This window comes from Carcharhinus amblyrhynchos, chromosome 6 (genome assembly GCF_965287045.1).
Source record: "Carcharhinus amblyrhynchos chromosome 6, sCarAmb.v2.hapA, whole genome shotgun sequence".
NCBI lineage: Eukaryota > Metazoa > Chordata > Chondrichthyes > Carcharhiniformes > Carcharhinidae > Carcharhinus > Carcharhinus amblyrhynchos.
Window position 1 is genome coordinate 69,210,962 of NC_137329.1, and position 22,950 is coordinate 69,233,911.

Genomic DNA, 22,950 nt, shown 5'->3' on the forward strand with positions numbered 1-22,950 from the left:
CCATTGTACAAAGAACCCCCAGCTTTTGTCACGTCACTATAGACTTCCTACAGGAACTCAGCACACATGCAGCAGTTGAACGAGGGGCACTCCTCGTCACAATGGATGTCTCAGCACTCTACACCAGCATCCTGTATGACAATGGCATTTCTGCAACTGCCTCAGTACTCAATGCTGACAACTGCCAGTTTCCAGATGCAATTTTACAACTCATTCACTTCATCCTGGGCCACAATGTCTTCACCTTCAATAACCAGTTCTTCATCCAGACACGTGGAATGGCCATGGGGACCAAATTCACACCTCAATATGCCAACATCTTCATGCACAGGTTTGAACAAGACTTCATCACTGCACAGAACCTTCAACTGACGCTATACACTAAATACATCAATGACATTTTCTTCCTTTGGACTCATGGTGAACAATCACTGAAACAACTATATGATGATATCAACAAGTTCCATCCCATCATCAGACTCACCATGGACTACTCTTCGGAAATAGTTGCATTCTTGGACACACGCATCTCTAATAAGGACGGTCACCTCAGCACCTCACTGTACTGCAAGCCCACAGATAATCTCACGATGCTCCACTTCTCCAGCTTCCATCCTAAACACGTTAAAGAAGCCATCCCCTACGGACAATCCCTCCGTATACACAGGATCTGCTCATATGAGGAGGATCACAACAGACACCTCCAGACACTGAAAGATGCCCTCACAAGAACAGAATATGGTGCTCATCGGTCGACAGATCCAACGACACCAACCTCGGTCGACGGCACCAACCTCCTCAGAAGACAAACACGGGACACGGTGGATAGAGTACCCTTCGTCATCCAGTACTTCCCCGGAGCGGAGAAGCTACGACATCTTCTCCGGAGTCTTCAACATGTCAGTGATGAAGATGAACATCTCGCCAGGGCCATCCCCACACCCCCACTTCTTGCCTTCAAACAACCCCACAACCTCAAACAGACCATTGTTCACAGCAAACTACCCAGTCTTCAGGAGAACAGTGACCACAACACCACACAACCCTGCCACAGCAACCTCTGCAAGACATGCCGGATCATTGACATGGATGACATCATCTCACATGAGAATACCATCCACCAGGTACACAGCACATACCCTTGCAACTCGGCCAACATTGTCTACCTAATACGCTGCAGGAAAGGATGTCCCGAAGCATGGTACATTGGGGAGACCATGCAGGCGCTATGACAACGGATGAATGAACACCGCTCGACAATCCCTAGGCAAGTCTGTTCTCTTCCTGTTGGCGAACATTTCAGCTGTTATCGGCATTCAGCCTCTGATCTTCCGGTAAATGTTCTCCAAGGCGGCCTTCACGACAGCGCAGAGTCACTGAGCAGAAGTTGATAGCCAAGTTCCGCACACATGAGGACGGCCTCAACCAGGATCTTGGGTTCATGTCACACTATCTGTAACCCCCATGACTTGCCTGAACTTGCAACATCTCACTTACTGTCTTGTCTGGAGACAATACACATCTCTTTAACCTATGCTTAATGCTGTCTCCACTCACATTGTCTGCACTTTGAAGACTTGAATAGCAGATTAGCTGTAAAGACTCGCATTCTAATCAGTATTCTGTAAACTGTGTGAGCTTTTATATACCCTGTATCTGATCAGAACTCTCCGCTCACCTGACGAAGGAACAGCCTTCTGAAAGCTAGTGGCATTTGCTACCAAATCAACCTGTTGGACTTTAACTTAGTGTTGTGAGACTTCTTACTGAGACAGAAGGCACACTGAAACACAGAAATTGAGACTGAATGGCTTATTTGAGCTGGTCAGTTATTCTCATAAGATAACAGGCAGCTGGACAGAGAACACAAAGCTCCTGGTGTTTCAGTAAATATTCCTTTCAGGTGATAAGAACAGTTTCTTTTGTTCAAGAACAGAGGATGTTGGAAGACTCAGCAGGTCTGACAGCATCTATTAGAAGAGTAACAAAGTTAATGATTTGAGTCTTTTGACTCTTCGTCTTATTGGTTCAGGACCATTTCAGAACCACTTTTTTCTGATTGTCTCTATTGTATTTGAGAGGAGTGAGCGTAATTACCTTCAAGAAATCTGTGGGTTTCTTGTTTTAATTCTGGTTCAGGTCAGAAACTTCAAAGTGTTTTATGGAGCCAGCCTGGATCAGACTTTTTGCACTTTGAACTTGGCTAGGATAAGCATGATATATTTTACTTCAGGTATGATTCAAATGACCCACTAGGGAGCTTTTATCAAACAAAATTTATTTTAAAATATAGTTAACATGCATGGAAAGAGAATTAGCACTAATTTTTATCAATTACAAACAAAAACAAAACAACCATGATAATATATAAACTTCCTTTAGACAAAAAAACCCTTTCCACAGGTTTAACATAGCAAAGACAAATGCTGACTTGATAGTGGAACTGAGACCTTCGGATGAATGCCACATACACTCAAAACAAGTTTGAAGTCAGAACAGCTTCCCAGAACACCAGGGAGAGACTCTGGTCAAGCCATCAATAGCCAAATTTCTGCTCCGGGAAGGCTTTCAGCTAACCAGCAGAATTTCCCAAAACCAGATAGAGAGAAAGAGAGCAGCACTGCTTTCCAGCTTGATGCCCCTTCTGAAACAAAAATCTGCAGCTCAGAACTGAAAATGAAAGAGTCCCCTCATCTGACATGCAAACATTTTTCCTCCTGATACTGCAGGAACATAAAACTAGGTCCCAAAGTAAAAATAAACAACCCCATTAAAGCCACTTAAGGAGCAATAAAAGGACTCGTCATAAATGACATCAGCTAAGGCTGTGAACTACAGAGAGCAAGATATTTAAAAACCCAAAGGTACACCTACATCACGCCTTGTCATTTATTTAAATAGTTTTGTCCTGTAATCGTACCAACATCAACATTCAATTGCCTATCTCTAACACCTCACTGACATTTTCCCACCCACAATGACTGAAATTAACAACAGTACCATACACTCCTTATTTAATACGACATACTTTTATACATACAGGTTTTTTATACATCTATAAGGAGCAAGAGGGTAGCCGGGGGAGGGTTGGCCCACTCAAGGACAAGGGAGGGAATCTATGCTTGGAGCCAGAGGAAATGGGTGAGGTATTAAATGAGTACTTTGCGTCAGTATTCACCAAAGAGAAGGACTTGGTGGATGATGAGTCTGGGAAAGGATGTGTAGATAGTTTGAGTCATGTTGAGATCAAAAAGGAGGAGGTATTGGGGTTCTTGAGAAACGTTAAGGTAGTCAAATCCCCAGAGCCTGATGGGATATGCCCCAGAATACTGAGAGAGGCAAGAGAGGAAATTGCTGGGGCCTTGAGAAAAATCTTTGTATCCTCACTGGCTACAGGGGAGGTCATGATGTGGGTATGCCGGCGTTGGACTGGCGTAAACACAGTAAAAAGTCTGACAACACCAGGTTTTAGTCCAACCTATTTATTTGATAATATACTCACAAGCTTTCGGGGTTAGTCCCTTCGTCAGGTGAATGGAGAGTTCTGGCCTCAGACAGAGCATATAAAGCACAGACAGTTTAGAGATTACTGATTAGAATGCGAATCCTTACACCTAACCTGCTGTTCAAGACCTGAAGCGGCTGATAATGTGAGTGGAAGGAGCACTGATCACAGTTTAAAGAGATGTGTATTGTCTCCAGACAGTGTACAGTAAGTGAGGTTTTGCAAACCCAGGCAAGTCACGGGGGTTACAGATAGTGCGACAGGAACCCAAGATCCCTGTTGAGACCGTCCTCATGTGTGCGGAACTTGGCTATCAGTCTCTGTTCAGCGACTCTGCGCTGTCATGTGTCGTGAAGGCCACCTTGGAGAATGCTTACCTGAAGGTCAGAGGCTGAATGCCCGTGACCACTGAAGTGTTCGCCAACAGGAAGGGAACAGTCTTGCCTGGTGACTGTCGAGCGATGTTCATTCATCCGTTGTCGTAGCGTCTGCATGGTCTCCCCAATGCAGACGCTACGACAACGGATGAATGAACATCGCTCGACAGTCACCAGGCAAGACTGTTCCCTTCCTGTTGGCGAACACTTCAGTGGTCACGGGCATTCAGCCTCTGACCTTCGGGTAAGCGTTCTCCAAGGCGGCCTTCACGACACACGACAGCGCAGAGTCGCTGAGCAGAGACTGATAGCCAAGTTCCGCACACATGAGGACGGTCTCAACAGGGATCTTGGGTTCATGTCGCACTATCTGTAACCCCCGTGACTTGCCTGGGTTTGCAAAACCTCACTTACTGTACTGTCTGGAGACAATACACATCTCTTTAAACTGTGATCAGTGCTCCTTCCACTCACATTATCAGCCGCTTCAGGTCTTGAACAGCAGGTTAGGTGTAAGGATTCGCATTCTAATCAGTAATCTCTAAACTGTCTGTGCTTTATATGCTCTGTCTGAGGCCAGAACTCTCCATTCACCTGACGAAGGGACTAACCCTGAAAGCTTGTGAGTATATTATCAAATAAATAGGTTGGACTAAAACCTGGTGTTGTCAGACTTTTTACAGGGGAGGTCCCAGAGGATTGGAGAATAGCCAATATTGTTCCTTTGTTTAAGAAGGCTAGCAAGAATAATCTAGATAATTACAGTCTGGTGAGCCTTACATCAGTGGTAGGGAAATTATTGGAGAGGATTCTTCAAGACAGGATTTATTCCCACTTGGAAATAAGTGGATGTATTAGTGAGAGGCAACATGGTTTTGTGAAGGGGAGGTTGTGCCTCACTAACTTGATCGGGTTTTTCGAGGAAGTGATGAAGATGATTGATGAGGGTAAGATAGAGGATGTTGTCTACATGGACTTCAGTAAAGCCTTTGACAAAGTACCTCATGGCAGACTGGTGCAGAAGGTGAAGCTGCATGGGATCAGAGGTGAGCTGGCAAGGTGGATACAGAGCTGGCTCAGTCATAGAAGATAGAGGGTAAGAGTGGAAGGATGCGTTTCTGAATAGAGGGTTATGACTGGTGGCAGGGATCAATGCTGGACCTTTGCTATTGTAATATATATAAATGATTTGGAGGAAAATGTAACTGGATTGATTAGTAAGTTTGTGGATGACACAAGGTTGGTGGATTTGCGGATAGCGATGAGGACCATCAGAGGATACATCAGGATATAGATCAGCTGGAGACTTGGACGGAGAGATGGCGAATGGAATTTCATCTGGGCAAATGTGAGGTAATGCATTTTGGAAGGTCTAATACCGATAGGAAATATACAGTAAATAGCAGAGTATTGATAGGCAGAGGGATCTGGGTGTACAGGTACACAGGTCACTGAAAGTGATGGAGAGGGTAATCAAGAAGGCATATGGCATCCTTCGCCTCATCAGCTGGGGTATTGAGTTTAAAACTAGCAAGTCATGTTGCAGCTTTATAGAACCTTAGTTAGGCCACACTTGGAACATAGTGTTCAATTCTGGTCGCCACACTACCAGAAGGACATGGAGGCTTTGGAAAGAGTATAGAAAAGATTTACCAGAATGTTGCCTGGTATGGAGAGCATTAGCTATGAGGAGAGGCTGAAGAAATTTGGGTTGTTCTCATTGGAATGATGGAGATGGAGGGGCGACCTGATAGATGTCTACAAAATTATGAGGGGCATGGACAGAGTGGATAGTCAGAAGCTTTTTCCCAGGGTGGAAGAGTCAATTACTAGGATGCATAGATTTAAGGTGTGAGGGGCAAGGTTTAAAGGGAATGTACGAGGCAAATTTTTTACACAGAAGGTGTGGGTGCCTGAAACTCACTGCCGGGGAAAGTAGTGGAAGCGGATACAATAGTGACTTCTAAGGGGCATCTTGACAAACACATGAATAGGATGGGAATGAGGGATATGGTCTCTGGAAAGGTAGGGGGTTTTAGTTTATTTGGGCAGCATGGCTGATGCAGGCTTGGAAGGCCGGAGGGCCTGTTCCTGTGCTATAATTTTCTTTGTTCTTCATACTTAGCTCAAAATGTAATATCTACTTGAGATAACACCTCGGATTATTTTGAATTCCCAGGGAATATGGAATGGATAGTTTGTAAGATACAAGCCACAGGAATAAAGAGCCTGCTTGAGGATTTTTATGCATGTACCAAGCAAGTTGATTGTCCAGAAGTGAAGCTTATTCAAGATGCACTGTTACTCATCTGGCCTACAATAGACTTCATGGAGAATGGAATAGGTAAGAACAATCATAGATTATAGAATGGGTAATCATTATCTTGGAAACTAGAGTGAATTAACACAGCCTCGAGAGAATAAGTGGATTATTATATACTTAGAATGGAATTGTTTAACAGTCTTTTGGAGAATGGTACAGATTATTACACAGACAGAGAGTGGAGTGGGTTAACTCTCCTGTGAAGAATGGGTGTCTTATAAAGCTTTAGAGAATGGAAGGGTTGATATTTGCTTTGAGAATAAGAATTCTTTTAGAGAGCTGAGTGAGTTAGCATTATCAGGGAGAAGTGAGTGAGTTCATGCTCATACCTGGGCTCTGATAAAACAGAAACAGTTGAGATAAAAATGCTCTTTGAATTGGAACTGTTATTCTTAGAAAAGCATGATCTATACTTTCATGATTAGCCAGAAAAAAGCCTTAATAATATTGAGTTTGTTTTGTATTTTCTTTGTAGATGAGAGTGTCCTCTACACAGAGATGTTGGCACGTCTTGATTTCTTCAAGGTTTCTTACCCAATGATTGGTGAGCTCTGTCTGCAGTGTGAAAAATGGTGTGCTGCGTGCCCCAATCCAATCTTCACTCCACTATGTGGCTTCTTCCAGCCACCTGGTGGGCCACTAAGGACAACATTGACTGGGTTTAGCAAAGGTACACTCCATGTTCTGTTTGTGTAGTGAAGCCTAAACCTACTTGAGTTTGTTCTGACATTTAGAAGATATCAGACCCAATGGATTACATAGACCTGTAACCAGTGGACAGCTGATTGGTTGGATGAAGCGCAACCCACACACTCCCCAAATATGGCTAACACATTTTGCCATATTTGGCAAAATATCCAATGTTTGATGATTATTTTTATTGTTTTTGATCATGGAGGGTGCTGGGTAGAAATTCCACTTGGTAAAATGACACTTTCAATTGCAGTAATTAGATTCTGCTTCATGTCACCTTTAAAACTAATTTGCATAATCATGAGTCACTGCACCAGGGAGCCGGATTCAATTACAGCCTTGGGTGACTGTGTGAAGTTTGCACATTTCTCCCACACCCCCACCCCCCACACCCTCTCCACTCCCCAACTCTCCCATGTCCGCATGGGCTCCCTCCAGGTGCTCCAATTTCCACCCACTGTCCAAAGATGTGCAGGTTAGGTAGACTGGCCATGCTAAACTCCCCTTAGTGTTTAAAGACATGTAGGTTTGGGGGATTAGCGGGGTAAATGTGTAGGGTATGGGAATAGGATGTAGGATGGGCCTGGGAACGTTGGACCCTTAGAGGATGAGAGGGGGGACTTAGTGGTAGGGGATGGGGAAATGGCTGAAGTCTTGAATAACTTTTTTGTTTCGGTCTTCACGGAGGAAGAAGTGAATAATTTGCCGGGTGTTAGCGATGGAAAGGTGGTAGGGCTGGAGGGTCTCAATGACATTATTGTTACTAGAGAGGCGGTGCTCAACAGACTGGAGGGGCTGATTGTGGACAAGTCCCCAGGACCGGATAGAATGCATCCGAGGGTTCTGAAAGAAATGGCGGAGGTGATAGTGGATGCCTTGGTGGTTATTTTCCAGACGTCGCTGGATTCTGGGGAAGTGCCGGAAGATTGGAAAACGGCTAATGTTACGCCGTTGTTTAAGAAGGGTGCCAGGCAAAAGGCGGGGAATTATAGGCCGGTTAGTTTAACGTCTGTTGTAGGTAAAATGTTAGAATCTGTCATCAAGGAGGAAATAGCGAGGCATCTTGAGGGGAATTGCTTGATAGAGCAGACGCAGCACGGTTTCGTTAAGGGGAAGTTGTGTCTGACAAATTTATTGGAGTTCTATGAGGATATGTCTAGGGCGGTGGATAGAGGAGAGCCGGTGGATGTGGTCTTTCTTGATTTTCAGAAGGCGTTTGACAAGGTACCTCACAAGAGGTTATTGCAGAAGGTCAGGGGACATGGAGTGGGGGGTAGGGTGTTAGCGTGGATAGAGGATTGGTTGTCAAATAGGAGGCAGAGAGTGGGGGTTAATGGGTGCTATTCGGATTGGCGGTTGGTGACTAGTGGAGTGCCCCAGGGGTCGGTGCTGAAGCCTCAGCTATTTACCATTTATATAGATGATCCGGAGGAGGGAACCGAGTGTATGGTGTCGAAATTTGCTGATGACACCAAGATTGGTGGAACGGCAAATTGCGCGGAGGGTGTGGAGAGTCTGCAGAAGGATCTAGATAGGCTGGGCGAATGGGCCAAGAAATGGCAAATGGAATTTAATGTTGGCAAGTGCGAGGTTGTCCACTTTGGTAGGAATAATGGTAGGAAGGACTATTACTTACGTGGCGAAAAACTGCAGCAGGCGATGGTGCAGAGGGACCTCGGGGACCTTGTGCATGAGTCGCAAAAACCCAGCTTGCAGGTGCAGCAGGTGGTCAGGAAGGCGAATGGGATGCTGGCCTTCATAGCGAGGGGGATTGAATATAAAAGTAAGGAGGTCTTGCTGCGGCTGTATAGGGCACTGGTGAGGCCGCAGCTGGAGTACTGTGTGCAGTTTTGGTCACCGTACTTACGCAAGGATATTTTGGCCTTGGAGGGAGTGCAGAGGAGGTTTACTAGGCTGATACTGGAGTTGAGGGGGTTGAGCTATGAGGAGAGGCTCAATAAACTAGGCTTGTACTCATTAGAATTTAGAAGAATGAGGGGAGATCTCATTGAGACGTATAAGATGATGAATGGGATGGATAGGATAGAGGCGGAGAGACTCTTCCCGCTCAGAAAGGACAGTAGGACTAGGGGGCACAGCCTCAAGATAAAGGGGGGGCGGTTTAGAACGGAGTTGAGGAGGAACTTCTTCACTCAAAGGGTGGTGAATCTCTGGAATTCTCTGCCCGTTGAAGTGGTGGAGGCTGCCTCGCTAAATATTTTTAAGACGCGGGTTGATGGGTTTTTGATAAGCAAGGGGATTAAGGGTTATGGGGAGAGGGCGGGAATGTGGAACTGAGCCACAACAGATCAGCCATGATCTTATTGAATGGCGGGGCAGGCTCGAAGGGCTAGATGGCCTACTCCTGCTCCTATTTCTTATGTTCTTATGTTCTTATGTTATTATGTTCTTTTGGAGAGTTAGGCTGAATGGTCTCCTTTTGCACTCTAGGATTCAAAATAACAATTTACAATTTTATAGGATCTTTAACTTAATGGAGCATCCAAAAATACTTCACAGGAGCATTGTATAACAATATATCTCTGCAAGCCACCCCAACAGTTATTGGGTAAAGTGCCCAAAGAGTTGATAAAGGGGCTGAGTTTTAAGGAATGTCTCAAAGGAGAAAAGTGAAACTGAGAGCTGGAAAGCTGTAGTGAGGAAAAACCAGAAATTTATAGGATTATTATATAAAGCTGTATTCTTTAGTTTACAAGATCTCTCTAGCTGTTTGAGCCTAGTCACCGCTGCCAATGAGAATGGAGGATTTGGCACTCAGCCAGATCTTCATTCACTGTAGTGGGGCCAGAGAATCCCAGGTGCAGGCAAGGTTGGGTAATCCAGCCCATTTGTTTTTAGGACTGTGGGAGGGAGTTTTCCGACCCCATCTTTGGAAGGCGTGAATGGCAGGGAGGGCAGAGAGTCAAGTGGGGGTCCTAAAGTGGTTTTCATGCCAGCGGGATTTTAAAGTTTATTTATTAGTGTCGCAAGTAAGCTTTCATTAACACTGCAATGAAGTTACTGTGAAAATCCCCTAGTCGCCACGTTCCAGTGCCTATTCCGGTCACTGCACCTAACCAGCACGTCTTTTGGACTTGGGAGGAAACTGGAGCATCCAGAGGAAACCTATGCAGACATGAGGAGAATGTGCCAACTCTGCACAGTCACCCCAGCTGGGAACCGAACCCGCGTCCTGGTGCTGTGAGGCAGTAGTGCTAACCACTGTGCCACGATGCTGTCCTAGCTCGATTGACCCCATCTCCCACCAACAATCTCCATTTATATCTAATTACCAATGCATATCAGGTGTTTACAACTGATAGACTCCCTTGGTGGCACACCTATGTGAATCACGATGGCCAGAATTTTAACTTCCCACCTGCCACAGGAATCAGAGCGGGCAAAGGGTGGACCATGGAAAGATCCTTTGACCTCAGGCACAAATTTATGGCTTTGAGATGAATGAGGCCATAAAATCCCACCCAACAGGACCTCATGACATAGACCTGGCAAACAGAATGTGCCAGAGGAGCACAGGTGGGAACAGTTGTCGAGGGATGTAGGTTCATGCCTGGCAGTACCCTGGCATTGCCTTTGCACTGCCCCATGCATTGCCTCTGAGCACCACCCAGGCACTCATGGAAAGGTTCCCCTGGGGAGGTGCGGGGGGTTCCGTGTCGGTGGAGGGTATCTGTGCCATGGGAGGGGAGTTTCCTTCTGTTTTTATCTTTTTTAGATTGGTAAGTACGCCCTGACCTTTAAAGCCTAAGTTGTAGGTGGAATAGCTTTGAGTGATGTGGGACATGCCCATTTACTCTTTTCCCAGAGTATCTAAAAATATGGTAGGAAAACTCAGCTGCTGATGGGCTACTGGCTGCTCTCCTCTCCTCAGTGACACTGAAAAGAATTGGAAAATTCCGGACTGTGTCTTTAAAGTTCGGGTAAACGAAGGCAGCTCTGTTACACTCCTACAGTCTACCTACAGTATACCTGGTTGGTTTGACTGTGAGAGATCAAAGGAAGGCTTAGATTATTTTACTGAAAGGAAGGTGCAAGGTATTTACACTTGAAGACAAGAAGTACAGTCTCTGGGTATATGATGAGTAGAAACTGAGTCTTTAAAGTCCCAGAAAGATGTTATAGGTATTGAGTTGTAAATTGTAAATGATTAGTTTTACTAGATTTTTGGCATGAAAGATAACTAATTAGTATTCCTAATTTGATACAAAGATAATGCATTTCCCATTGCCATGGGCATTTTGAGTTTAGATATTCCCTAGGAATACCACAGATAGTAGTTTGCAGTTTTGTCTTGTGTGGTCTATGGTTATCTGGGAGATATGAGCAAGATGGAAGTAGCCAGGCTTTCGGCTTAAGCAGAGAAAATATGGACTATCGGACACCATGAGTCAATGCTTGTGCTCACATTAAAGACTGAGTTAATGAGGATTTAAAGAAGCCTAGAAAATTCACTTAGTTTAGCTAAAGGAAAGTAATTGACATTATAACTCCCAGATTTTGGGATTAGATGTTTCCAAGCTGGAAAAGTGAAAAGAGAAGCAAGCCATCAGGAGCTGGAAGTAATTTCAGGAAATTTTCAGTCAAGTTAAAAGTTAAAAGGGAAATCTCTTCTGTAAGTTAAAGAAGAAGTTGCCTATGAAAAGGAAATAGTGTTCAGTCAAAAGCGTTTCATAATCATTTGTTACAGTAAAATTTTTGAAATGTGAGTCTTTGACATGTTATTCTTTCACTGGAAGATTAAATTTCTCTTTAAAAGTTATTTGTCTCTATGGAAAACATAACAGGTGAGATTATGGTGTCACCCCTAAGTTGAATGCTAACTCCCAGTCTCCTGAAATGTTCCACACATCCTTGTTTGGGTGCATCCAATGACAGCTTATTCTTATTCACAGCTTCAGAAAAGGCCCTCTGTAGAATTTTCAGCTAGCACTAAATATCAGCATCTGTGGGGTTCTCGTGTACTCATAAACTCCCTTCTGTCCTACAGGTGTGACTGTGATGGAGCTAAGTCCTGATGGCACTGTGCTGATGGCAGGTTCACGAGATGGAACAATGATTGTGTGGAATCTACAGGACATTGAAGTAATTCACACATTAATGGGCCATTCTGGTGAGGCAGAACATTTCTCAATGATCTTCCCTTAATGTCATACCAAGTAGAGCTAACACCTCCTGCTTGATAAATGATGTTCTGTTTGTTAAATGTTCATGACATTGCAGAGTGAATCTATGCCTTTTGACACTATGTATTATTTTGCGAAGTCTGAGGTTGAACATAGGCCGGGGCACACAAAATGAGCACAGCCTCTTGCCACTGCAATTCTAGAATAAATGTCTCTTCCTAAGTGCCTGTGAGTACCTTCCTTAGTTTTGGTCTTCCCAGCCCAGATTGGTAGTGTAGTAGTTGTCTTGTAGTGTCAGCCTTTTTAATGGAAAGATCAAAATGCAGCCGAGTTGAAAAGAAGGAAAGACAAATTGAGGTAAATCACCAATGAATGATTTGGTGAGGTCAAGTTTGTGCTGGAAAGGGCCAGGATTGTAGGGAGGGGAAGATGGGGAGGGGGTGATTGGCATCTTTTGAGGTTCTGATTGAGCAGGAGCTGCTGGAATAAGACATGTTTTCAGAACAGAGGAGTTATAGGAAAGAAGAAAGTCAAGTATATTTGCAGCTGATGAGGAATAAGAGTATTAGCAACAGTCAGCCTGAGAAGGAAAGGGGGGAATGGGTGTACAGTGGAATCAACTGCTCCTCATCAATGTCTGCAAGGTGCAAATGTAGGCTGGAAACCAGATTGCGCAACTCCTAGAATCATGAGAATGGTTTCAGGGATGAAGAATATCAGTGGGATAAAATGGAAAAGCTGAGACTGTTTTCTTTGGAGAAGAGAAGGCTGAGGGAAGATTTTATGGAAGGGATCCAGTCAGAGTCAATAGGGAGGAACTGTTCCTATTGGCAGAAGCATTGAGTTTTAAGATAATTGGCAAAAGAAGCAATAGCGACTTGAGGAAAATGTTGTTTCACAGCGCAAGTGGCTAGGGTTTGGAATGCGCTGCTTGCAAGTGTGGTGGAAGCAGGGTCAATCAAGGTTTTCAAGAAGGAATTGGGTCATTATCTGAAATAGAAGAATGTGCAAGGTTACAGGAGAGGGCATGACACTCAGAGAGCTGGCATAGACTCATCAAGCTGATTGGCCTCCTTCTGCGCTGTTACAATTTGGTTCTGGTTATATAGGCTGATAGTACTTTCTATCTGGGTTCACATGGGGAGAGCAGCAGACTGGTGAGGCAGTTAAAGGCTGCTGTTGCCCATGGAATTCACCAACAAAATGAAAGATAGCTAAAGAAAGCAAAACCAGAAAGAGCTGGTTTTGGACTGCCTATCCACACTCAGTTCCATCCACTAGAGCTTAAAAGGAGTGATTTGACTGAAATACATATGATCCTGAATGATCTTGACATTGTTTGAGTGTCCTATTATGGACATAGAAAGGGTGTTTCTTCTTATGGGCAAGTCCAGAGGGTACATTATTTTAAAATTAGGGATCACCCTTTTAGGACAGGAATAAGGCAAGTTTTTTTTCTCTCAGAAGGTTGTGCAACTTTGTAATCCTCTGCCTTAGGAGGTGGTGGAGGTGGGATCACTGAATATCTTTTAGATGGAGATAAATAGATTCTTGTTAGTCAAGGGAATCAAAAGTGATCAAGGGTAGACAGGAAGATGGAACTTGAAACTCAAAAAAGTCAGCCATGAATTTACGGAACTCAGGCTCAAGGGGCCGAATGGCCTACTTCTGTTCCGATGTTTGTACATCAGTGTAAAGATGTCCTGAGATAGTGCAGCTCCTTTCAAGGTAGCATCTGAAGCTGAAGTTAAGGACAAGTTTAATCCACTGTGTTATCCCAAATACCGAGACCCTGATTTTACTGGCCCACACGCCCCGAAATCAGGGCGGACGAGGCTCGCAGAACGGCATTGCCATTTGGTCTTAGGCAACCATTCTGGTAAAATTCCAGCCCTTGGAACATGTGAAGAGATCGTTCTCAGTCCCTGTCATGACTTCACAATCCCTGGAGTTGCCAACTCTCCAAGATTCTCCTGGAGTGTCCTGGAATTGAAGGTTAATCTCCTGAATACTTGCAGGAAACAAACCAGAGAAAAATCAAAGGGATATTAAAAAATGCTGTTCATTTTATTCATTCATTATAAGAGTATTGGTGATGTGGAGAAAAGCCTGTTTGAATTTCAGTCAAACAAATCATCGAATTGGATTGGGAAGGGCCTTCCAATTGGGCTGGAAAGCCGGGACAACACTAGGCTGTGTTGGCTGACCAATGATAGTAGTGTCGGAGGGTGTGGGGCAGTGGAGATAGGGGATCATGTGATTAATCTGCCCAACCCCTAGAAACATTCAACTGAGATGGAAACTCTGGGTTGAACACACTATTCTGATCTACTCCCCCCCACCCACCACCTTCAACATTCACTCCATCCATCACCAACACACAGTGTGTACCATCTACAAGATGCACTGCAGCAGCTCACCAATGTTCCTTCAACCTTCCAAATCTGTTGTCACTACCATCAAGAACGGACAAGGACAGCAGGCACATGGGAACATCACCACCTGGCGGTTCCCCTCCAAGTCATCACCATCGTGACTTGGAAATATATCGCTGTTCCTTCACTATTAATGAGTCAAAATCCTGGAATTCCCTCCCTAACAGCATAGTGGGCGTACCTACACTGCATGGACTGCAGCAGTTCAAGAAGGCAGCTCACTGCTACCTCCCCAAGGGCAATTAGAGATGGGCAGTAAATACGGTCATACAAAACGTGATTGAATGAAACAAGTAGTTTCAGGATTTAAGGAAAATATGGAATACACTTAATATGACCCATCCCCACTATGTGATGGTTATCTGTTATAGCTGAGGTACGATGCATCAAGGTGATTCACAACAAGGCTCATGCTGTGTCTGGCTCCTTTGACCATACGCTGCGTCTGTGGAATCTACTGACTGGGAAAGAGATCTACTCCATCCCAGAGGATCACTCTAACTATGATCACTTTGCACTGCTCCAGGTGGATGAAGCTACTGACGTGATCTACTCGGTCTCAGGCGCACAGGTAGAAGAGTCCTCTGATTGCCTTTTGTCAATAAAATCCTTAAACTCCATTTTCCAATTCCAAAAGAGAACTGGTGGGATCTTCCCTCAATGCATTCAGTTTAAAGAATCTACTTTACTGAGCTTAGGAAGCTCATTCTGTGTCGAGCTGATCTCGGACAGGATCGTGCTACAATCAGCCTCAGGATCCTTATCTGGGGAGGTAACCCTGAAATGGGGCTTGTTTTTCCTACAGAGTAGTGGCAGGAATCTGCACTGTGGGTATGAACGCTTAGTCAGGCAGCAAGTGGGCACTGGTGGGGATTGAAGGATTCGTCCATTTTAATTTTGCCCAGATAGGTATCAAACATAGAAACGTAGAAGATAGAAGCAGCAGGAGGCCAGTCGGCCCTTTGAGCCTGCTCTGCCATTCATCACAATCATGGCTGATCGTCCAACTCAATAGCCTAATCCTGCTATCTCCCCATAACCTTTGATTCCATTTGCCCCAAGTGGTATATCTAGCCGCCTCTTGGATACATTCAAAGTTTTGGCATCAACTGCTTCTTTTGTAATGAATTCCATAGGCTCATCTCTCTTTGGGTGAAGAAATGTCTCCTCGTCTCTGTCCTAAATGGTCTATCCCGAATCCTCAGACTGTGAACCCTAGTTCTGGACTCCCCTACCATCAGGAACATCCTTCCTGCATCTATTAAACAAGGGTTCTTCCTCATCTACATGGCTTCAGCCCCATTCACCATCAATTGACACTTATTGGTCCCAGTGTCCTCATTCCAATGTTTTCATTAAAGAAAGTTTAATGACACTTTTAATAAACCCTAACTGATTTAGGTAGCTCCAGAACACTTGTGGAAAGCCTAGTACATTGTTTTGAATTTATTAACACAGAAAGAGGCCATTCAGCTCCAGAACCTCTTCTGCCATTATGGCCGATCTGAATCTTAAATTTATTAACCTACCTTTATTCCATATTCAGTAATTCCCTCGTGCTATCCACAGCAGAGCAAGTTGGCCTTTGTGTTGTACATCAAGATCAGAGATAAACTTAAGGCTCTGTATATGACAGCACTGTTTTAGTGAATGGAAACTCCTGACCAAACCTCTTATGTCACGAGCACATATCAGCAATTCGGACATTCCCTACATGAGACGGCACTGATGCTATCTTTCCCATTTTTAATACGAGCTTCCAACACCAGATTCTGTATTTCATTAAAGATACGCTGAGATAAAAACAGGCATCGATGGTAGATCTATCCGCAGAGAGGAGAGTAGTGTTTCAGATGAGACCATTCATAGATGGAGGAGTTGATCAAACTGTAGGCCAGATGTTGAGAGCAGCTTTTTCTCCTTCAGGTTTATGAGATCCTCATGTTTGCTCTCAATCTCTGCTATGACCTAGGGGAAGGGAGGGGCGGAGGGGGGGTGGTGGTGGGGGGGAGCAGGGTGTTGGTGACAGATCATTGCACAATTTATTATTGAGAGATTCCCACTTGCGTGCAGAGTCTAATGCTGTTCATTAACTGTCTCGCAATGTCACTTCCATTTAGATTAAAGCTTGGCACCTGAAGAATGGAGAACCCCTGTTCCAAATATCTGATGGTAACCTGGACTACACAACATGCACAGCAGTGCTCGGGCCCAACAGCTCACTGCTCACCGTGTCTTTTGGGGGAAAATTATGTGTGTGGGACAAGACCAAGGGCACTCTGCAGAACGCTCACTGCCTCACTGGCCTGAGCATCTCAACCCCGACCTGCATCTTTCCATTGAGAAACCAGAAGAAAGTAGCAGTAGGATTCGATGAAGGATTTGTGGCAATGGTATGGAAAATCAGTATTTGAGGTCTACCCCTTTGGCTCAATGCTTTATCAGTAGCGTTGGTGTCAAACTTGTAGAACTTCACCAATCAGGCAGGAACAGCACTGGAAAAAGCAAAGCTTCTAACCCCTGCTTTAAACTTTGACCCTCTAGACTGGAGAAGTCAAGTGCTTTGTTGCGTATTATATGATGGACAAGTAGATGCTCACACCTCACCTATAAAGGTTGTTAAGAAGGCATACAGTGTCTTGGCGTTTATTGGTAGGGGGATTGAATTTAGGAGTCGTAGCGTTATGTTGCAACTGTACACAACTCTGGTGCGGCCGCACTTGGAGTATTGTGTGCAGTTCTGGTCCCCACATTACAGGAAGGATGTGGAGGCTTTGGAGAGGGTGCAGAGGAGGTTTACCAGGATGTTGCCTGGTATGGAGGGGAGATCCTATGAGGAGAGGCTGAGGGATTTGGGGTTGTTTTCGCTGGAAAGAAGGCGGCTAAGAGGGGATCTTATTGAAACATATAAGATGATTAGAGGTTTAGATAGGGTGGATAGTGATAGCCTTTTTCCTCTGATGGAAAAATCTAGCACGAGGGGGCATGGCTTTAAACTAAGGGGGGGTAGTTATAGGACAGATGTCAGGGGTAGGTTCTTTACCCAGAGGGTGGTGAGGGATTGGAGTGCCCTGCCTGCTGCAGTTGTAAATGCGCCTAGTTTGGGGGCGTTTAAGAGGTCTGTGGACAGGTTTATGGACGAAAAGGGATTGGTTTAGGTTAGTGGGTCATTGTTGTTGTTTTTTTTTAAATGGTCGGCGCAACATCGTGGGCCGAAGGGCCTGTTCTGCGCTGTAATGTTCTATGTTCTATGTTCTATGTTCTATACGGCCTGAAATCTGTGTCACCCGACTTCATGTACACGGCCATTCCTGCCCAATTGGCCCAGGTGTAGCGAATTCCACCCGTGCCACTGTGGCCAATGCAGCTCATGCATGAGGGATTTATGAGGGCTCCTACAGTTAGTTGAAGAGCTGCAGTATCGACTTAATGAGGAACTGTTAGCACTTGCAACAGATCTGAAATGAAGTCTATTACCCTGGGTAAAGCCTCACTCGGGATCCAGGGAAATTCACAGAGTGCATAGAAACATATGCACGTAGAAAATAGGTGCAGGAGGAGGCCAATTGGTCCTTCAAGCCTGCTCTGCCAGTCATTATGACCATGGCTGATCATCCAACTCAATAGCCTTACCCTCATATCCTTTAATCTGTTTCACCTCAAGACCTATATCTAACTCCTTCTTGAAAACTTACAATGTTTTGGCCTCAACTGCTTTCATTGGTAACAAATTCCACAGGTTCACCACTCCTTCGGTGAATAAACTTCTCATCTCTATCCTATCGTCTACCTGCATCCTCAGACTATGACCCCTGGTTCTGGACTCCCCTACCATTGGAAACATCCTCCCTGCAACTACCTGTTTAGCGCTGTTAGAATTTTATAGGTTTCTATGAGATCTTCCCTCATTTTCCTCAACTCTGGCAAATAATCCTAACTGACTCAATCTCTCCTTGTACGTCAGTCCCGCCATCCCAGGAATCAGTCTGGTAAACCTTCTCTGCATGCCCTCTAGAGTAAGAACATTCTTCCTCAGCTAAGGAGACCAAAGCTGCAGGTATGGCTTCACCAAAGCCCTGCGTAATTACAGCAATGATATGGAGATGCCAATGTTGAACTGGGGTAAACACAATAAGAAGTCTCACAACACCAGGTTAAAGTCCAACAGGTTTATTTGGTAGCACAAGCCACTAGCTTTCGGAGTGCTGCTAGGTAACCCTCTCTCCACTCACGTTGTCTATACTTTTAAGACTTGATTACCTGTAAAGACTCACATTCCAACCATTATTTTGTAAATTGAGTTTGTGTCTTTATATGCCCTGTTTGTAAACAGAACTCCCACTTACCTGATGAAGGAACAGTGCTCTGAAAGCAAGTGGCTTGTGCTATCACATAAACCTGTTAGACTTTAACCTGGTATTGTGAGACTTCTTACTGTAATTGCAGCAAGACGTTCTGCTCCTGTGCTTGAATCCTCTCACTATGAAGGCCAACATAGCATTTGCCTTCTTTACCACCTGCTGCCCCTGCATACTTATCTTCAGTAACTGCTGTTCAAGGACACCCAGGTCTCATTGTGCCTTCCCCTCTCTTAATTTATAACCATTCAGATAATAACCTACCTTCCTGTTTTTGCTACCAAATTGGATAACCTCACATTTGTCCAAATTATACTACATCTTCAATGCATTAGCCCACTCATTCAGCTTGTTCAAATGACACTGAAAGATCTCTGCATCCTTCTCCCATTCAACCTCCCACCCAGATTTGTGCCATTTGCAAATTTGATGATGTTACATTTAGTTCCCTCATCTAAATCTTTAATATATACATTATATATATATAGTGAGCATTTGGGGTCCTAGCACTGATCCCATTAGTCACTGCCTACTGTTCAGAAAATGGCCCGTTTATTTCTACTCTTTATTTCCTGTTTGCAAACTAGTTTCTAACCATCTCAATACACTACCTCCAATCCTATATGTTTTAATTTTACACACTATTCCCTTTTGTGGGATTTTGTCAAAAGCCTTCTGATAGTCCAAATAAACCACATCCATTAGCTCGTTCCATCCTCAAAGAATTCCAATAGATTTGTCAAGCATGATTTCCCTTTCATAAATTCATGCTGACTCTGTCCAATCCTGCCATTGTTTTCCAAATGATCTGCTATAAAACATTTGATAATGGACTCTAGAATTTTCTCCACTACCAACATCAGGCTGGCTGGTCCATAATTTCCTGTTTTGTCTCTACCTTCCTTTAGCTTTAGCTGTCCTCCGATCTGTAAGAAGTGTTCCAGCGTCTATGGAATCTTGGAAGATGACCACCAATGCATCCACTATTACTAGGGTCACTTCAATAAGTAATCTGGGATGTACATCATCAGGCCCTGAGGCCTTATCGGACTTCAATCCCATCAATTTCTCCAACACCGTGTCTCTAGCCCAAAGTCCAGTCCAAAAATGTGCAGGATTAGGTGGATTGGCCATGCTAAATTGCCTCTTACTGTCAGGGGGACTGGTAGGGTAATTGCATGGAGTTATGGAGATAGGGACTGAGTGGGATTGTTGTCGGGCAGACTCAATGGGCTGAATGGCCTCTTCTGCATTATAGGATTCTATGATTCTACTGCAGTTGATTTCCTTCAGTTCCTCCCTTCTCACTAAACCTTGTGTTGCCCAACATTTCAGGTATCTTACTTGTGTCCTCCTTTGTGAAGACAGAACCAAAGTCTGTATTGAGTTGGTCGGACATTTCTTTCTTTCCCATTATAAATGCTCCTCTTTCTGACTGTAAGGAATCTACATTTGTCTTCAGTCGTTTTCTCTTCACATACCTATAGAAACTTACAGGTTTCAGTCTTTATGTCCCTAAAGCTTACTTTTGCGCTCAGTTTTCCCCTTCTCAATCAGCCCCTTGATTGTTCTTTGCTAAATTCTAAACTATTCCCAATCCTCAGGTCTGTTGTTTTTTATAGCTAATTCGTTGCCTCTTCCTTGGATCCAATACCACCTCTAATTTCTATTGTAAGACACAGATTGGACACGTTTCCCCTTTTAAGTTAGTGTCAGCAGGAATAAATATTTGTTGCATTCATCCATGTGCTCTTTGAAGGTTTGTTATCGTCATCCCTTTAAGCAATGTTTCCCAATCCATCATAGCCAACTTGGCCTCATATCATCGTAGTTTCCTTTATTAAGATTCAGGATCCTAGTCTCAGAAGCAACTATGTCACTCTCTATTCTGATGAAGAATTCTACCATATTATGGTTCTCATCCTCAAGGTGTCTCATACAGTAGATTGCCAATTATTCCTTTCTCATTACACAATACCCAGTCTAGAATGGCCTGCTCTCCAATTGGTTCCTCAACATATTGGTCCAGAAAACTATCCTGTGTACATTCCAAGAATTCCTCCTCTACAGTTTTGTGACTAATTTGCAGATTAAAGTCACCCATAATTACAGATGTTCCTTTATCACATGCATCTCAAATTTCATGTTTAGTGCCATTCTCAACATTATTATAGTTTGGGGACTGAATACAATCCTACTAATGTTCCTCACCCTTTTGGATTTTCTTAGCTTTACCCATACACATTCCACATCATTGGAGCTAATATCTTTCCTCACTATTGTGTTAATTTCCTCTTTGACCAGAAAATTAGAGAAGTAAACACGAGGCTAAAGGAATGGTGCAGGAAAGAGGGGTTCCATTTCATGGAGCATTAGCATCAGTAATAGAACAGGAGGGATCTGTACCGTTGGAATGGTCTTTACCTGAACCAATCTAGGACCAATGTTGTTCTTGAAAGGATAAATAGGGTGCTCACAAGAGCTTTAAAGTAGCAAGTGGGAGGGAAAGGAAGGGTAAAATTAAAGGAAGCGTAATGGTTAACAGGAAACAAAGCAGCAGGTTAGCTTGTGGGGAGGAGGTTTCAACTATGTGGAAAATTATAGAAATGCTGAAAGGAAGGAGAATTCAGGCGATGTTATCAATGCAGGTGTTAGGATTCAAAAAGGAAAGCATAAAAACTAGCATAAGGGCACTAAATGCTCATAGCATTCAAAACAAGGTCAATGCATTGACAGCACAACTTATCGCGAATGAAAATGATTTAGTGGCCATTACAGAGACATGCTTACAGAGTGGTCACAACTGGGAGTTAAATATCCAGGGATATCAGACTATTTGGAAGGACAGACAGCAAGGTAAGGGAGGTGATGTAGCTCTGATATTTAAGGATGACATCAGGGCACTAGTGAGAGATTATAAAGATTCCAGGGAGAAAAATGTTGAATCCATTTGGGTGGATATTAGAAATAGTAAGGCAAAAAAGTCACTGATAGGCATAGTCTAAAGTCCACCAAATAATAACATCACAGTCAGGCAGGCTATAAACAAAGAAATAACTAATGCATGTAAAACAGGTACAGCAATTATCATGGAGGATTTTAATCTACATGTTAATTGGTCAAACCAAATTGATCAAGGCAGCCTTGAGGAGGAGCTCATAGAATGTGCAATAATTTCCTTCAACAGAATGCATTGGTATCTACAAGGGAGCAAGCTATCCTAGATCTGGTCCTGTGTAATGAGACAGGAATAATTATCTCACATTAGGGATCCTCTTGGAAGGAGCAATCACAGTGTGGTTGAATTTAAAATACAGATGGATCGTGAGAAGGTAAAGTCCAATACCATTATCTTGTGCTTTAACAAAGGACACTTGGGGTGGGAGAGGAGATGGCAAAAGTAGACTGGGAAGAAAGACTTTATGGTGGGACATTTGACAGTGGACTTTCAAAGCAATTTTTCACAGTGCTCAACAAAAGTATATACCAGTGAAGATACACAAGTGATTATTGGATGGTGGAGCAGGCACAAGGGGCTTCTAGTTTTTATGTTTTTGTGTTCAATGAGCTCTAACACCTTTTCCTTTTTGTCTCTCTATCCTAAATACTGAATACCCCCGGATGCTAATACAGCATCCCTGGTCACCCTACAGCCATGTCTCTGTAGTCCTGACTACATCATACCCATTCACATCTATTTGCTCAATTAATTAGTCTGATTATTGTGAATACCCTGCACGTTATGCACAAAGCCTTTGTAACATTACTTGTCCTAGTCTTAATATTTTTGACTGTGGTCCTGTGATAGGCTCTGCCTATCACTTTTTCCCCTTTCTGTCTTTTGTTCTTGTTCTTCATTCCCCCTCCTCTGACTCGTTACATACATTCCCATACTCCTGTTGTATTAGTTTAAAATCTCACAACCTGGTGTTGTGAGACTTCTTACTATGTTAGTTTAAACCCTCCCGACTACTCTAGCAAGTGCTCTCCCAGGACATCAATTTCGGTCCTGCTCAGATGTAACCAGCCCAGTTTGTACTGGTCCCACTCCCCGCCAAATCCTATCCCAACGTCCAAAAAAATCTAAAGCCCTTCCCCCTCACACCACCACTTCA

General features: G+C 43.8%; 1 protein-coding gene across 1 annotated transcript in view; it reads left to right on the forward strand.

Annotated features, from left to right (window-relative positions):
* Nucleotides 1-22,950, forward strand: part of nwd1 (NACHT and WD repeat domain containing 1) — a 71,446-nt gene that overhangs the window by 25,628 nt on the left and 22,868 nt on the right. Inside the window, exons 9-13 of the mRNA XM_080191483.1 lie at nt 6,062-6,226; nt 6,681-6,875; nt 11,907-12,034; nt 14,854-15,048; nt 16,598-16,870. Of these exons, the coding sequence (XP_080047609.1) occupies nt 6,062-6,226; nt 6,681-6,875; nt 11,907-12,034; nt 14,854-15,048; nt 16,598-16,870 (956 nt within the window). The remainder of the gene's footprint in view (nt 1-6,061; nt 6,227-6,680; nt 6,876-11,906; nt 12,035-14,853; nt 15,049-16,597; nt 16,871-22,950) is intronic.